Here is an 18,314-nt window from a genome sequence, read left to right as displayed (position 1 = left end):
GGCACAGCCACTAGAAGACAGACGGTTTGCTCACGTCACATCTACGTCGTCGAGCTCAGTTTGAGTCTGCGCAGTACGCTGGACCCCCAGGAAGTAAAAGTTTCTAATGGGCTTCACTTTGTCTCCGTTGAATCCAATGGGGTCGCTGTGTCCATTTCTTTTACTGTCTATGTTCGTAATCAAATGACCCTTCTATTGACTCGTTCGTAATCAAATGACTCTTAAATTGATTCGTTAAACGAGTCTTTGATAATCCGTTCACTCATTTCAAACCCCTTTACATGTGTAAAAACAGATTTTAAACACTCAATACCTCAATAACAAAAATGAGAACCCACAAACTTAGTCTCTAAACCAGTACATGTACAATTTCCATGAACCGTTGGTGCACTTTTCCTCCAAACGATGAGATTCAAGAGCTCAGTCCAAATGTACGTTACTCACTCATCTGCATGTGCATGAACATGAAGGCTATAATGCGCGATGACGGTCCAAGGTCCCGAATATCTTCAAACCGAAAAAAAATAAGAAGGTAGCAATCTCAAATCCACGATGCCCGATGAATCAGTCCTCCATTAGGCCGTGGTTGAATTTCCGCCAGGAGCTCCAACCGAGTCCTCCACTCTCCCTCGAGATTTCGGATCCAGTCTTCTCCTCACCGCTCGAAATTTCGTAACGAATCGTAAACAAACTGTTCATCAACTCAGTTCAGACAGCAGAGAAGAATTAGTCTCTGTCTAAGAGTCAGCTTGCTCAATTTTCCTCCTCCAACAACAAATTATCATCCACCCTTCTCTCCTTCACCGAACTCCCCCGCAGCACAAACTCTCATTGGTTAAGAACAGACGCATACAATTTCAACATTTTTTCAGAACTTAAAGGTACACTCTTGTTAAGAAGCTTACATTGGCAAAACCTTTAAACAAATATTATTATTTTTAGAAGAAAAAAAAATACTAAAGAAAAAAAAAATACTACAAACATAAAACTCACTATTTTGCCAGTGCTTTTTATTTTTATTTTCATTATAGCCCTGAATTTTCAAAAAGGCTACACTTAATTATGCAGAACTTTAAATATTAATCAACTAAACGGATGAGTTGAGGAAAAATTCACCCCCCTCACAGTTGTTATGAAGGGCAAAATTAGCTGTATAGACCAAAGCAACATACAGACACCAGGCTGTAAACACGTTTTTTTCTGCTGTAAAGTTGGTCATTTTAACATGGTGGAGATACAGATTTGACTCACTTCTGCAGCCAGCCTCAAGTGGCCAGTCAATGAATTGCATTTAACTCACTTCCGTGTTGGTTTCAAGAGAGAGACGGGGAGGTTGCCGCTTGCTGTATACGATACGAGTGCTTTATAGATATGTTTTGTCTTTGACTTTAAGTAAGATATGCACCTTCTATCTACTCTAAGATATCAGCGCTTGTGTATGAACAAGGCCAAATGTAGCAGCGGCAGTAATGTAATTCGACTACGCCACCCCGAGGTCTAACCCGGGGAGATGTAGTAACCACCAAGGCTTCTATAGAATTAGGCAATCAGGTTCGGGCACTGAACAAACAGAGAAATGGTTCCATACAAAAAAATTTAATTTTCTTGAGCAAATTCACAGCAAAAATAGTAAACACTCTGAAAGCTGACGTCAGCATATTCCTAAAACACTACACTCTGGGTAAGAGTCAATACCACATCACAATATGTCTAAATTTACAGCAATCCAATGGAGATCAAACAATTCATCATCATCAATAAAACACAATAATAAATAGCACACAATGATGATATGAACGGTCTTTACTCGTTTACACACGGTAGCTGATCATATATTTTGATATGACAGTTATAAATGAAGTAGCATACATGTTTTCTCTAAAGGGTTAATTTCAGCATAGTTGCTTTTTCTGTAGAGGATTTTGTTTAATATGATGAATAACTGCCATGAATGTGTCATTTTGACTTGTTTCCACCTACTTATGTGTACCTGTTCAACTTTCTACCGATTCAACCTTAAGTAAATATGAAAGGTCAGTGGTGTCATTGATTCGATGAGCCAAACATTATGAACATCTGCCTAATATGCTGTTGGTCCTCCACATCTGCTGCCAAAACTACACAGACCCACTGAGGCCTACAAGAGCCCTGAAGTCGTCCAGTTGATTTCTGGCACCAAGACGTCAGCAGAAGCAGATCCTTCAAGTCCTGTAGGTTGCGAGGTGGAGCCATCATGGATCAAATTTGTTGGTCTGGCCAATCCCACAGATGCTCATTTGGATTGAGATCTGGGGAATTTAGAGGGCAGGGAAACACCTTGAACTCTTCATCATGACCAAACCATTCCTGAACAGTGTGTGCAGTGTCATTATCCTGCTGAGTGGCCACTTCCACCAGGGAACAGTGTACCTGCTCTGTAACAATGTTTAGGTAGGTGGCACATGTCAAATTTACATCCACGTGAATGGCTGGACCAATGGTTTCCTCACAGAACATTTCCCAGAGCATCACACTCCCTCCAGAGGCTCGTCATCGTCCCAAAATGCATCCTAGTGCCATCACTTTCCCAGGTAAATGGAGCACACGTACACGGCCGTCCACGTGATTTAAAAGAAAACGGGAGTCGTCAGACAAGGCGACCTTCTTCAACTGCTCCAAGATTCAGTTCTCATGCTACATACCCATTGTACGTGCTTTCAAGGGTGGACCAGGTTGATCATAGGCACTCTGACTGGTCTACAGCTATGCAGCCCCATACCCAAATAGACTTGTGCTACAGTAGACCTTCTGTTGGCTCGGACCAGACAGGATAGCCTTTGTTTTCCTCGTCCATCAATGATCCTTGGGCGCCCAATACCCTGTCGCTGGTTTGGTGATTGTCCCTCCTCAGACACAGTTGATAAATTCTCACTGCTGACAGGGAGAAACACACAATCCTCCGGTTTCAGAGATCCTCTGACCCAGTTGCCTTGCCATATTACAATTTGGCCCCTGTCAAAGGTCACTCAAATATTTATTCCTGTCCATCTCTCCCGCATCCAACACATGATTTTTCATTTACAAGGTTTGAAAGGAGCACGTTCAAATGATTTATCCAATCAACTTGTCATCAGCAATTACCATGTCTATCCTATCAGCATGAGAGGAAGCCTATAGATATATATAGAGTCGACTCACTAACATCCCTCTACCAGGTTACTCTGGGTTCGGGCCAAATACCGAGCTCGGAGCCCTGTCCTCAGACAACACGCCAGATACGCATACCATTTATTCTACCTGACTCTTGAAATTGATTTCGAGAACTGATTTTTGGAAAACTTACCTGATAGAAATCACAAACAAGCATCACCATCTAATTTACCCATTGGCCTTGTTAGGAGATGATCAATGACATTCTCTTCACCTGTGACTGATCATAATGGTTTGGCTCATCAGTGTACAGTGTTTATTATTGGCTCTACTGTGAGATCTATTTGTGGTGATCCCTATCGCCTCACAATTGGGCACAACTGGACCTTGGGAGTTACATACAAAGTATGTTTGGACGAAGAAGCATGCAAGATGACAATAATGGAGATGCTTTGCTTCACAAGCACCACTAATAAAAAAGTAAATGAATGAATGAAAATTAGCTGGGGAGCCAGCCTAATTTTGTGGACTAAAGGGTCTGTCTAAATCATTTAATTAGATCATGTATATTTAACAGTAAAAAGATGAAAAGCTGTTAAAAGCATTTACCAGGTTTAAAGTCGACATGAAATCAAAATTAACCTTATTTACTTTGTTAGCGCATATTACTAGTCTTGTGGTGAACAATTAATCCGTGCAAGTTAATACACAGAAAAAAATTGTTTGCCGTGGTAATCTTTAATCAAAGTCTGAAAAGTTACTTCCGGTCTGAAATGGTGTCTTTTTCTGATGATCGACTTGGGTTGAAAAACGCTTAACCACTCCCCTCAAACCGTTAGTCTGCTATGAGCGAGAGATGGAGAGGAGGAGCGCTGACACTAAAACCCTGCCCTCTGTTCAATATTCCGTTTCACTTGGAAGTACGTCACAACACTGGAGAAAAGTCGTTTGCAACTTCCGGTTCACGCGGACTTTAATGTGTGAAAGAGTAAAGTTTTGTCTTGTTAAATGGCCAGTTAACTCTTTCTTGTTAGTTACACCATTATGTGGCCAAAAGGCATCTTTCTACAATGACAGCCATGTATGTATTCATTCAAGTATAGGAGATGTTTCTTAAAACAGATTTGTGTTTTCCCCTATTGCTGAAGGAAGTTTCAATATTGAGTCATCAGTCATGTGATATTTACAGATCCGTATCAGTTTACACACCCACAAAGACCAAACAATGTTGTGTTGTAGATGAATATGATCTTTATAAAACAGGTACAGGATGTGGAGACTAAAGGTGTGAGATCAAGAATATTTGAAGCTTTCTAGAAATAACTTTTTCTTCTCTTGCTAGAGCTGGATTGAACTATAGAGACTAGCAGCTACAGGACCACAGCATGAGTATAAGGTGACTGATACAAAAGTATCCGCCCTTGAACATCAATCTTAATACTTCAAATATAATATTTTCTTATTTCACATTCACACTGTAAGATCTCAAAATAATGTCACAGTCTAATTTGATACAATCTTTTATCTGTCAGAATCAGTTTCATTGTAAAGCTGTGCTGAGCGGAAGTCAAATGGTGAGCTTCATATGTGCAGAAATGGAAACATCTTCAACCGCATGGCGCACGCTATCTCACCTCAAACATAAACATCCTTCAGTGGTCGCACGCTCATGAAGCTGTCTGTCCACCCAAAAGATCAAAACATTTCTGTACAAAATGAAGCAAGCTTGACTTGTTTTGATGAATATTTTCTAGATGTAGCTACAGGCATGTCTCATTTAGTTGAGTTAGTTAGAAGCTTCAATCTGCATGCTTGATGCAGCAGAACCAAGGAGGTTTGTTCTTCTTGCTTGTCAAATCTTTTTTAAGCTTGAAAATGGACTTTCAATGTGTAACCGGTGGCTAGCGACGCGAAGCGTGATGTGTTGCCAGCGACACCAGTTATAAAACACTTGATTCTGCGTTGAGTTAGACACAGGACAGCAGGCGACCGTTTCGCTAGATCTTTTATTCCCCTGATGCAAGACAAAATAAACAGCCTCTTTAAGAGGGAATTACCCTTGTTTTCTCTCCCATTCAGTTACAATACAAAAAGTGAAGAATAGTAAAATAAATTAAATAAATACAGAGTAAAAAATAAAATAAAAAATAAAATTACACAAGAAAATAGTATAAAACAGTTAATGTTCTCTATAAAATAAATATGATGTGTACTTGTCATCATGTGCTCTCATTTACAAAAATACAACTCAAAAAGGGTAAAATAACATTTTATACAATAATTGTAATTTATGTAATATACATTTTAGTAATAATTACAATAAAGATTATTAAAAGTCAAGAGAAACCTACCTCTCCCATTCATTTACAGTAGATATTTAAAGAAATAGTTCACCCAAAAAATGAAAATTATCCCATAATTTACTCACCCTCAAGCCATCCTAGGTGTATATAATATCTCACAGCATTTTATGCCACAGCATATAACTCAAGTTATATTAATATCTCTTCCCAACTTTGTAAGGGCATTTCAATTGTACAATTGCCCAAGTTTTTGATCTCCAACGAAGTGCATCTATCCATCATAAAAGTAAATCATTTGACTCCAGTGAGTTATTAAATGCCTTCTAATGTGAAGCAATGGATTTTTTTTGTAAGAAAAATATCCATATTTAAAACTTTATACACTAAAATCACTGGCTTCCGGCAACGGCTGTACACGCATATATGATTGTTCGAATGAAAGAAGAAAAGCATAGACACCTAGGATGGCTTTAGAGCAAGTAAATTATGTGCTAATTCTTATTTTGGGGTGAACTATTCCTTTAAGAGTCAAACATAAACATTTTCCAATGGGTCAAACGAGGCTGGTTCTTCTCTGGATTTGGGATTCTCTCGTAGCGACTTGTGCATACACCACATGACCCCCCTCTTTAACTTTCTGTAAAAAAAACATCACACAAGATATAATACCAATAAAATTATTATATTTAAAATGTGGCATCCTGAAGATTGATTGAGATTCAATGTGAAATCTTTTTTTTTGGGGGGGGGGGGGGGGGGGGGGGTCATATAACAGTGATGCAATGTAATTTGATAAAACTTTTAGCTTTTTCTTACTGCTAAGCTAACATGAAGCAGATTTAGATTGAGTTCTCGTCGTTTGCCTCAGGACCCAAATTTTACATTGGGCATCAAGTGGTGACACAAATTTGTTAATCTTTCAGAAGTAACATTTTTTAAATCAATTAAGTAATATTACACTGTCGATCCTGCTCGGAACAAATTTTCGTATTAAAAACAATTATCGAGCAAACTGTTGAACTACAACAGAAACAGACGTTGTTTAAAAAAAGACTACAAAAGCATTCGACAGTGTACATTGTGGCACGCTTTGTAAAATTGTTCACTCATACGGCATCCCGGTTCGTTTCATTGACCTCTTCCGCAACATATACACATGTACACGTTGACCAACAGCCTCTGGACGAAGTTGATAAATTTACTTATTTAGAGAGGGGTGTGTGACAGAGGATGGCGAGACATTGGCGAGATTTTGTAAATACACAAAATAAACACTGTTCACTGCTCAAAACAAACACAATGTTAACTTAATTCACTTAACAATCAAATGTAAGGTAACTTAATAATTTTATGTTGGGACTACATGAATAATTTTTCATGCTTTGCATGGGACTGCAAATGTAGAAAGTGAGCATTATTGTATGTGTTTTCCAGTAAAGGGATATACTTGTTAGTGTGTAATGTTCATTTATGATGGAGATTTGAGTTTCTGTTATGTTTTTGAGTTGTTGTTTTTCTGGTTGTCATTGTGCCGAAGAGTCTCATTCAATCAATGAAATGAAATTATGTTTAGTATGCTAATATGCCATAGGGCTAGCAGCTGACAACACTAACTTGGTCTTGTTCTAGTCTTGTTAAATTAAGTGTGTGAAAATTGATTTTGCTTAATGATTTTTGTTTTAAATGTATTTCATGTTTAATGACTAGATTTTACAGTTTACAAAATTTGACAATTTAAAGGTATTGATAGTGAAGGTTTGACATTGAATGATAATGTTATGGCTTTTATTTTATAATCTGATTTAATGCTGTTGTGTGTAATGTGTGTGAGATCATTATACAGACAATAGCACAAGCAAACATCAAAATCTCACTCGCAGCTAAAATACACACTAAATGCAGAGATTAAAATATCTTACCGGTTTAGGTGCATTTCCTCTGTAGCTCATTGTCTCAGCATACGTTATTTCTACATCACAACTCGAATCTGTTTAAATATTAATAATAAAAAAATAATTAGCATTCATGAATTTGACATTATAGCAGAGTATGCAGTTATATATATATATATATAACTATAGTTATATTTAGAACAATATTCTTAACACGTCATTTTCGATGAGCACATTGTCATTCATAGCGATGTTAATTTGATCACCAGCAGAAAGCTGAATCTTTATACATGCAAGATTATGTTCATGAACTGGAGAAAGTTGTTATTATTGAAATAATGTACATAAGTATTTCTGTGTTTGCATTTACAGTGTAATTTGATGCAGTTTGTAAGAGAGAGACGAGTAAAGAATGTGGCCCAGTGACATTATATGCAAACATATACCGAAACCCAGTAACTTCCCATGTAATTTCAGTTTCTTCCATTAAAAAGAAACTAAAGGGCATTAACTACTAAAATTATAAGAATAAATGTGATTAAATCATAATTAGGTTTATCAACGGATTTCAATATTTAGAGTATATTTTTATACTACTTGTTTAAAAAAGCTGTAGGCAACACTTGCCTTCTTGATCTTTTTTTCTTTGTTTTTTGCAGATGTAGAAGATCCCGACTGCAACAACAATCATCAGAGATCCAACAGAGATCAACACTATCAGAGACACTGAGACTGGAGGAATTGAAGGAGAGGAAAAGAGAGTCATTAGTGTGAGGGAATCAGTCTGATCTACAACAGAAGACAGAGATCAGGTCAGTAAATACACACATATATCATCAGTGCTGTGGTACCTGCACATGTGTGACAGAGTGTGTTGATGTCCAGATGTGTGGTCTGGTTGCTGATGGGATTGTTCAGCACACAGCTGTAGGTGTTTTTATCCTGATATTCCACCTCCAGAGGTAGAGAGAGACTGATGCTGAGATCACACACACTGATGCTGGACAATACACTGATTCCTTTGTACCAGGAGAGAGTCGCATCACTCACATTCAACACTGAACACAACAGTGGACAATTTGATGATGATGAACATTGTGAAGAGTTACTGATGATGACAGGAACAGGCAGACGAGCTGGAAAACATGAGAATCTGGATAAATCTAATCAGCAATCATATTTTTGGATCAGTGTGCCGAGTGAGTGTTTAGTGTGTTGACAGTTAGTGATTGTGTCCGTGATCTCAAAATATAAATGATTAAACATTTCAATATGTAAATAGTTCATAAAGAATGTAGAAGGCAGGATTGGTGATCTCTACTCACCATAGACAGAAACATTGAACGTTTTAGATAACAGTTTAGCTGCAAATATCTGTAGTTTATAAACTCCAGTATGTTCAGTTCTGGTGTTTGTGATGGTCAGAGATCCAGTTTGATCGTCCAGCTTCAGTCTGTCTCTGAATCTCCCATCAGGAACATCAAATGTGGTGAAGTTTTGTTTCTTTTTTTTAATTTTAGCTATGAGAGAGTTTTCAGCTCCAAATTGCCATGTTAGGTCGTTCCGTATTTCAGTAAGATCAGTGTTTAGCGTGACAGAATCTCCCTCCATCACTGACACTGACTGTATTTCATTTGTTTCGGCCCCAAACACTCCTGAAGAACATGAAGAGAGACAGATTAAGAATCCTGATGGTTTACAAAGCCTGAAATCAGATGTAGATTGAATTGTTTAAATATGAACTGAAGAACATCCAGAGCAACAGCAAAGACACAAAAGCAAATTGAAAGGTAAGGATGGTAAAAAGGTAAATATTTTATCTTTATTATTTTTTAAACCTATCTACTATAGAGTAAAATAATATATTTATAAAATAAATGCATGATAATAATTACAGTTTGAAAGTACAATTTTAATTCTGCTGTATATATTTAATATACTTTTTGAGAAATTCCTGGTAAGAGTGTGCATTTGTAATCTTTGAAAATTACGATACTGAAAACCACAAAAAACATTTGAAATTTGAAAAGCGGATCAATTGAGGTTTTGGATTTCTGAGGGAGAGAAATGTACAAATGTCACAAAAGAAGGCCTGGAAATTTCCAGTTAAAATTCCAATTAAACACAGAGACCCGGAATTCAAAGTAAGTAAATCTCATGATATTGCTCTAATATATATTTAAAGTACAAAATGTAATGTAATCTGAACTGTAGCAACATAAAATGTTTTTTTTTTTGTACTTACCCATACTGCAGCAGCACAAACAGAACAAAAAAAACATCTGAAAAATATTGTTCAGTTCTTCAGCGAAACTTCTGATCTGATAAGACTGTCTGATAAGACTGTCTTGTTCCTGTTATTTGGTGCATGTGTGAATCTTTTGACCCTCCTACTTTACACACACATACTCTGAATTTATTTTGAACATAAGTGTATCTAATGTACAATACTGAACACAGTATCAGAACAGTGTGTGTGTGTGTGTGCATACATAAACTGTCTACCATCTCACATTACCAGTTTGACTAAAGTTTAGTTTCTGAGTCATACCTGAAACCTCTGCGGTCGATTGTCTACAGAAATGTTGTTTGATCTGTCGGTGGACAAACTTGTTTGTGTGAGAGAGAATGGGTATTTAGAGCATGTGTGTTTAGTTTGGTGAGGAGCCTTTTCCTGCTTCTATGCACAACTCAGACTCTTTAAACTACAGATGCATAGAATCAAGATAAGAAATTACCGTTGAAAAAGATAAGTAGGCATCCCTTCTGCTCGGAAATCTCTCAGTGAGAGGGGCTTGTGCTCCAAGTGGGAGCAAGTAGGCGGAAACCTCCAACCGGTTAACTACGTCGATGCTGTGATATAAAGCCACAACAAAATGATGGCATAAAGTAGCGATTCTGAAGGAAAAAAACGATTAAATCTTCAGGTCAAGACTTTTTTTATTGTAGTTCAGTTGATGAGTGCTTATCTGGATCAAAGAAATGCTGTATTTCCAAAGTATGTGGAGTTCACGGCATAGAGTCTTTCAAATACGTCCAAGAGTTTTGAGGCAGTGTGGCGCGTTGGCGCGAGTGCTAATGAGCATCACCTGCGTGCCACAATGTCCTCGAGTTTCTCACAGAGGAGCTCCAGGAGCATAAAAGGAGTAGAGACGACAGTGACGGATGAGAGGGGACATGGCCTGGGACATTAATGTTGTATTTTACTATGTTTACATTCGAAAGTTGTCCATGAGTGGCTGCCGCATTAGTTTTGTTGTTTGTTAACTTTGGGAATTGAAGTCACCTTAAACATTTGTAGGTTCCCGCCTCCTTCTTCCCTGAACTATTGTACCTTGCTACATTGGTGGCAAAAACCCAGGAGGAATGAGTTATCAAGAAATGTGCAGTTATCACATTTACCTAATTTGCCAATAAAGTCGAGTGTGGTCAAGGCGGCCGTGTCGGATTCTGCAGTTTCTCTCCACCGACTGCGCTGATCAAAGCAAGATGGGAAACAACTGGCTGACAACACAGCTTAATTGGTTTAAATAACTGTTATGTATTGTTTGCTTTTAAAATGTTTGATTTAAAGGGGAACTTGGCAACTATTTCATCTTAATAAAACTGTTTAGAAATCATTTGGATGGTTAAATAACCTGTTCTGGTGAGAATGGTGACTTTCCCCGCTCCCCCCAGCGTTTCCAGGCGTAAAACCAACCTGCAAAATCAGGACTAACGTCCCGGTATGTCTTGTGAGAAGCGAGAACGAGCGAGAAACACGAACTGCTTTACGACAATTTGACATAATGGGTTTTATGATACTGTGTATGATGTATTACCCACCTCGGTAGACATAGAACCACACGATAAAATTGGTCGGCTCCGATAATAAAAACATAACATGAGCAGCGGTAGAAAGGGTAGAGGAGGGTGCCGCAAGTGATTTTTTTTTTACGACAACGTTGTGTGGGGGAGCTCATTGAGAAAACATATGCGACAACAAAAATGCAAAGAAGCAGTTAACTGGAACCATCCATAGCATTTTTTTGTCCTACTATGTAAGTCAATGGTTCCAGTTAACTGTCTGGTTACTGACATTCTTCAAAATATCTTCCTTTGTGTTCAGCAGAAGAAAGAAATTCATACAGGTTTGAAACAACTTGAACTTTCCCTTTAACAACAACAAAAAAAAAGTTGTTTTAATCCCCTGTTTTAATTTAAATGTAGGGCTTTTTAATTAAAGTCATAATCATATTACCAATAGACGTACGTAGCCTACCTCAGGCTTGCGTCAACTCACTCATCAGACTCCGAGTCCTCGGTAATCCTCGGCAAACTTCGACAGTTGGTTAAACCAGCTCATTGGGCTCATTCGGTTCTTTTTACAGACGGACGTCCAACTTCGGCTGTGCGTCTTACGTCATCAACCCAAAACTAAAGTTCGAATCAGTTCGATCGATTAGTGAACCGGGTCGACGGTTACTGAGGGATGACGTTTGAAGCCTCGTTTGAGTGCACTGCAGTCACAGTGCTTCGAGGAGGGGTTCACTTTTTGCGGTACGGTGTGTTTTCCCCCTCTCAGGTTACACAAGCACTTCTCTCTGTCAGTCCACTTTAATCACTTTCACCTTCTTTTATCCAGTATAATCTCCGTATGTTCAACAAAAGTACTGCCCAGTTACAAAATTTTGAAACATTATGAAACAACAACACTGAGCATAAATATACTTCACAGACCTATTTTTTTATACATACTTACATACATAAATACATACATGCATGCATTACATAGCATAACACATAGGCCAACATATTACATACGTTAAGGTGTGTATATCATGAACCATAACATTGTGGCGCTGTCACACTCCTGACCATTTTTTTTCTGCACCATATTACCATTGACCAGCAGGTGTCCCTCGTGCATTCGAAGCCTCGAGAAATGAACCACTGCTATTATTATTCTCTGCTTTGAACACTAGAGCGATTAATTGCTTGTTATATTAGCCAAAATATCCAATAGTTTCCAGCAGAGCTTATCGTGTGTGATACTTTAACCAATGCAATGCACTTAATATTCGATTATATTTTGTAAAAAAAATATATAAAATAAAACAAGAACAGTAAATGACAGACAAAGGAGCACAGTGAAGGGTGTGATTAATATTTATTAATGGCCTTTAGATAATTTTCCAAATCACAATCTAAAATAGAATATTTCAGTTGCATTTCTCATGTTATTATACTGGTTAACCACTAAATTAAAACAATTTCAGACATTACAATAACACCAAAAGATAATGATACAAAAAGTGAAGACAAAACAGAAACATCCTGACAGAGAATTAATAAAAGCAAAAGTGTACTGTCCCGTATGAGCTTTAACATCAATTCCAGTCGATAAATACAGTATATGATCATCGTTTTTTAGGGACATTTTCATACACACCCTCCTCCTTTGATTTCTGTAAGGAAACACAAACTCAATCAGCAACTTGGTAATGCGACAGAACTATAGGTTTCTCTCTGAATAACCTTGTTATTCTCTAAATAACAAGACCTTACTTATGTAAATCTTAATCGACTGACAAAACTGTACAGAACAGATGCTAACATGGAGCAGCAAGAGGAAAGAGGTTTTCAACCGTTAAATCATCAAACAGTTGAAGTTCTGCAGGTTTGCAGTCTCTGCTCTGAGAATGACTGTCTTTCACACTAAAGCAACAGCAGAGACACTTGTTGCAGCTCGTCTACAAAGAAACCAATGTATGCTAAAGTTGCATCTCAGCTCAGATAATGATGAACCGCAGAGACGCTGCAGATCGAGGACACACTTCAGCACAACATGAGTAACAACTCTGTGTCCTACTTTCTCTCCAATGAAAATCGAATGGTAAAAAACTGACCTTGTTTGGGTTATTAAAAAATAACAAACCAATGTATTTAGTTACAATTGTTTACATATGATTTTAAACAAAATATCATTTAAATGAGTATAGCACAGACCAGGGGCTGGCTGTTGTAAGTGTAACGGTCAAAAGTTTTACAGTACATACAGGCTATAGGCAATAAGTAATACAATCCATAACACCTCATTCATGATATATGTAAATAAATAACCTTTCAGGCAGACAGCAGCACATGAAATATAGAAATGGGCTGTCCCGTAATCTAAAGACGTGCCACGATGCAACAACAGCAACTCATTGATTATAATGATCTAGTTCAGTCAGCCCAGACAGCAACATAGTGTCGGCCCAGATCCGGCACACATCTGGTACACTTGGTTTCCACACGCACCAGATGTGGGCCGGATCTAGGCCGACACTATGTTGCTGTCTGAGAAATGATACACACCACACACACCCAGTGTAGACACGAGATCGACGAAGCAAGACTGATTTAAGACTAGTTTATAACATTTTTAATAGAATTGTATTGTTTAATGATCGCTGCCGTATGTTTATTTTCACCATAGGTGTCTCTACTTTATTTGTATCTGGCCTGTCGACGGATCACTGTATGCATCGTCATGGGTAGCCGTCACTTCTTGTCGACCTCATTTGCAAAAAATGTATTGCCGGTTGCTGTACCTTGTAGTGGGGGAATCCGGCCCTCATTCAAATTAGTGCGAAAGCCCCTTAAAAATTAGCCTTTGGCTAACAAAATATAATTTATTCGCATGTATTGGTTTTCATTTTTTTTTTTTTTTTTTTTTTTTCATGTATAGTTCTGAGTGTTAAAATAGAGTCTAGATTGTTTACAGATAAATCCACAATTCGCTGAAAAAGTGCACGGTCACATGTCAACCGTTGTTTCAAGCATACTGTATTTACAAGTTGTGAAAGCTATTTTATCTGGGTTTTGTTTTAATCGTGATTAGAGGAGTACGATTGACCTCCCCTTATTGCACCACGGCAAACACTAACGTCTGTCTTTGTTTCTCAATTAGTAAAATTTCACTTGGCTAGTGTAGCCTATGTCTAAAAAAAAAAAAAAAAAAAAAAAGAAAAGTAAGAATATTAGCGACAGAAAGTCACCATTCACTTTTATTGTATGACTCAAGCTTTCAGATAACATTCAGCCTAAAACATTTTTATGTATACACTTTAATGTATAGCTAATAACACTTTAATGTATAATAATTTATCAATGATAAAATATTACTTTTACTGACAAAAAAATGCAATACATTTTGAAAAAACTTAGATTTTGATTAGTGCTGATTGAATTCTTTTTTTTTTCAGTTCTGCAAAATGAAAATAGAGGTGCAAAAGGTACGCAAACTTAGTGTAAATAGCATAAAAACATCCCTAAAGGGTTAGTTTACTCAAAAATACAAATTCTGTCCTTAATTACTCACCTTCATGTCTTTCCAAACCTGTAAGACATTTGTTCATATTCAGAACACAAATTAAGATACTTTTGATGAAATCCGAGAGCTTTCCGACCCAGACTGCGACATATTTACCACATTCAAGGCCCAGAAAGGTAGTAAAGACATTGTTAAAATAGTCAATGCGACTCCACTGGTTCAACCTTAATGTTATGAAGCGACGGAAATACTTTTTAGGCGCAAAAACAAACAAAAATAATGACTTTCTTTATTCAACAAACTCTTCTCCGTCATTCCCCTACACTTTTGACGTAAGTAATTAGCGTCACACGCATGTATCGTGGTGCTCACGTGACCAGCGTCGGCCAATAATAAGCTGGCGTTCTGACGTAGAACCCGAAAGCGCTGCATTGTGTTTACTATACTACGCCAACAGCGTAGGAGAATGACGTGGAAGAGAAGAGATTGTTGAATAAAGTCGTTATTTTTGTTTGTTTTTGCGCACAAAAAGTATTCTAATCGCTTTATAACATTGAGTTTGAACCACTGGAGTCACATGGACTATTTTAACAATGTCTTTCTGGGCCTTAAGTGGTAATTAAGTTGCAGTCTATGAAGGGGTCAGAAACCTCTCGGATTACATCAGAAATATCATAATTATTACGGGTGTGACAGGAGAGAGAGTAATTAGTGACCGAATTTAAATTTTTGGGTGAACTGTCCCTTTAAACGATTGCTTTTTTGCATCTCCCTACTAAAGGTAATAATAATGACAGTTGAGTCGATAAACCACCCACTGTTCACTGACCGTCTGATGCTGCAAACTTCAATCAGCAAACTTCAATCACTTTAACTGACTGCAACTACTTCTTGCGGCATCTTACCTTTTTTCGTGTTTTTGGTTTACACAATGCTGAATCAGTTCGGTCTTCTTGCCGGGTCTGAACTGCATTAACAATAATACAGATGCGTTCAAATGAGTTTTCAATATTTGTGTCTTGAAAAAGATAAACATTTATACAGATGATTGCTTGCTCTTCTGACCTGTTTTTCTACATTTCTTGCAGATGCAGAAGATCACGACTATAACAACAATCATCAGAGATCCAGCAGCAGCGGCAGAGATCAACACTATCAGTGACACTGAGACTGGAGGAACTGAAGGAGAGGAAAAGAGAGACATTAATGTAAGTGAATGTGTCATTGTGATCGATAACAAAATCAGAGATCATGTCAGGAAATATACATATATTAGTGCTGCTGTACCTTCACATGTGTGACAGAGTGTGTTGATCTCCAGATGTTGAGTCCGATTGATGAATGAATAAGCCACCACACAGCTGTAGGTGTTTTTATCCTGATATTCCACCTCCAGAGGTAGAGAGAGACTGATGCTGAGATCACACACACTGATGCTGGACAATACACTGATTCCTTTGTACCAGGAGAGAGTCACATCACTCACATTCACCACTGAACACAGCAGTGAACAATTTGATGATGATGATGAAGAACAGTGTGAAGAGTTACTGATGATGACAGGAACAGGCAGACGAGCTGGAAAACATGAGGGAATAAAGAGAAATCTAAACATCAATCTGGTGTAGTGTGTTATCGGTCAGTGTTTCCATCATCTCAAAATATAATGAGGAAACATTTCATTATGTAAATAATTAAAGGAATATTCAGAGTTCAGTACAAACTAAGCTCAGTCAACTGCATTTGTGATGCATGAAGTTGATAACCACAAAAGTAATTATGACTCGCCGCTTTTTAATTATTATAATTTTTTAAGAATAAATGTAGGTTACAGTGCGAGGCGCTTACAATGGACGTCAATGGGGTCAATCTGTAAACACTAAAATACTGCGTAGGTCCTGTGTAGTTACATTTTTAACTTCGTCTTAACACCGCAAACCCTAAAATGATGAAATATGATGATTTAAACAGCTTTACAGCTCAAATAATACACTATTTTTGACAGAAGAATTAATTTATTTGTTTTTATGAAATTATAAGCTTCACATTTCTACTTTTAGATCTTTTTTTTTTTACCTCATTATCTTCCATTGTAAGCGCATCAACGTAACCTCGATTTTTTTCTTTTCAATTCCTGACGAGTCAAATAATTTGTGTAAAACAACATTATACAGATATGCTGTGGATTCTGCTTGATTAGTACTGAACCAAAAAAATTATATGTGAACGTTTGAGCAAATGATCTCTACTCACCATATACAGAAACATTGAATGATTTTAATGTCAATTTAGTTCCAGTTATCAGTAGTTCATAATCTCCTGCATGTTCAGTTGTGGTGTTTGCGATGGTCAGAAATCCAGTTTGATCGTCCAGCTTCAGTCTGTCTCTGAATCTCTCATCAGAACCACCATATGTGTAGACGATTCCATAATTTCTACTGAATTCAGCTATAACATACTTTTTAGCTCCATATTTCCACAGCATGTTATTGTATTCTTCATGTATTTCAGTAAGATCAGTGTTTAGAGTGACAGAATCTCCCTCCATCACTGACACTGACTGTATTTCATTTGTTTCATCACCAAATACACCTGAAGAACAGATGATTAATTAATGGTGTATAAAGAAGACCCAATAAGTGTGAATCAATAATTTGATCTTTAATATGTTTTATCTGCTTTTAGAGCAAAGTAAATATGTCAAGTGTCATACAAGTTAATTGCAGCCAAGTTAAACTAGTTTAAGTTGAATTCTGCTGGAAACTTTCATTATCTTCATATTTGGCTCATTATAACAGACCCACTGAGAAGAGGCCCGAATCCACAGTAGATCTCACAGTAATCTCTGTGAATTTGCAAATAAATCCTCGAAATATTTTGAACAGTTGCAGAATCATTTTTTCTGAAACGGAAATAAATAAAACCATAAAAATTCATTTATAACTTACCAATCAGAGAGCACAAACAGAACAAAACAAGCGTGCGAAACATTTTCTTCAGTAGTTCAGCGTAAACTCTGATCTAATAAGACTATCCGCTGAAAACACTGAACCTGGCGTGTGAATCCTCCCACCGAAGAGTTTGACCACCCTACTAGACTAGTTCACGCGCACACTATTTATGCATGATATGATTTTATATATATATTGTATATGTATTAAATATGTTATTCAAAAACAATCTGGAAAACCTTTTTTTTATTAATTTTTTTACAATTTTTTAACATTGATGGGTTTTCGACTGTCAAATATGAAAATAGTAGAAGAGTGGATAACTGGATTAGTCAACCTAAATTTAATGATAAACTAAATCTTATGGATTTCAGAATAGTTTTTAGAATCATTCAATTGTTGCAAATGGCAAATGATATCCGCCATCTCACATTATTGCCAGTGTTAATTTGACACGTGCAGTTCAGTCAAACTGAAACCCGCTGTGGTAATTTTTCTGGGTTGAACTCTTGACAGAAAATTAGCTCATGAATGTGATTGGCCATTTGTTTGATGTGTGTTAGTTTGCAGGTGAAGAGCATCTTCCTGTCCTGATGTTATAAACCTCATCTGATTTCCATTACACAGAATGCTTTAGTCAAATAAAATGAACTGTCAAATAAGAAATACTTGTTTGGCAAGGTAGCATTCATTGATTTAATAAGAATTTTTCATTTAAATTAATTTATTAATTTAGATTTTT

At 37.1% G+C, this 18,314-nt stretch overlaps 2 protein-coding genes across 3 annotated transcripts; both read right to left on the bottom strand.

Moving 5' to 3' along the window:
- Window positions 1–5,117: 5,117 nt before the first annotated feature.
- On the bottom strand, window positions 5,118–11,802 carry LOC311295168 (uncharacterized protein). The gene is made up of 7 exons (XM_084416403.1): window positions 11,586–11,802; window positions 9,570–10,177; window positions 8,650–8,979; window positions 8,176–8,460; window positions 7,952–8,056; window positions 7,352–7,419; window positions 5,118–6,069 (listed from the first exon to the last, which is right to left on the bottom strand). Exons 2-7 carry the CDS (start codon window positions 9,604–9,606, stop codon window positions 5,986–5,988), a joined length of 909 nt encoding a protein of 302 aa, XP_084272529.1. The 5' UTR covers window positions 9,607–10,177; window positions 11,586–11,802; the 3' UTR covers window positions 5,118–5,985.
- Window positions 11,803–12,456: 654 nt separating this feature from the next.
- On the bottom strand, window positions 12,457–18,234 carry LOC311295159 (uncharacterized protein). Of its 2 annotated transcripts, none has more exons than XM_084416380.1 (6): window positions 17,426–18,234; window positions 16,875–17,213; window positions 15,909–16,199; window positions 15,687–15,800; window positions 15,527–15,588; window positions 12,457–12,771 (listed from the first exon to the last, which is right to left on the bottom strand). In XM_084416380.1, the coding sequence occupies exons 1-6, from the start codon at window positions 17,556–17,558 to the stop codon at window positions 12,724–12,726; spliced, it is 987 nt and encodes a 328-aa protein (XP_084272506.1). In that variant the 5' UTR covers window positions 17,559–18,234; the 3' UTR covers window positions 12,457–12,723. The 2 variants fall into 2 exon arrangements, with proteins under 2 accessions (XP_084272506.1, XP_084272507.1); XM_084416381.1 differs by having other exon boundaries at window positions 17,570–18,234.
- Window positions 18,235–18,314: the final 80 nt, after the last annotated feature.

Source organism: Rutilus rutilus (genome assembly GCF_951802725.1).
Source record: "Rutilus rutilus genome assembly, chromosome: 8".
NCBI lineage: Eukaryota > Metazoa > Chordata > Actinopteri > Cypriniformes > Leuciscidae > Rutilus > Rutilus rutilus.
The sequence above is the reverse complement of the archived record's forward strand: the minus strand, read 5'-3'. Positions and strand labels throughout refer to the sequence as shown.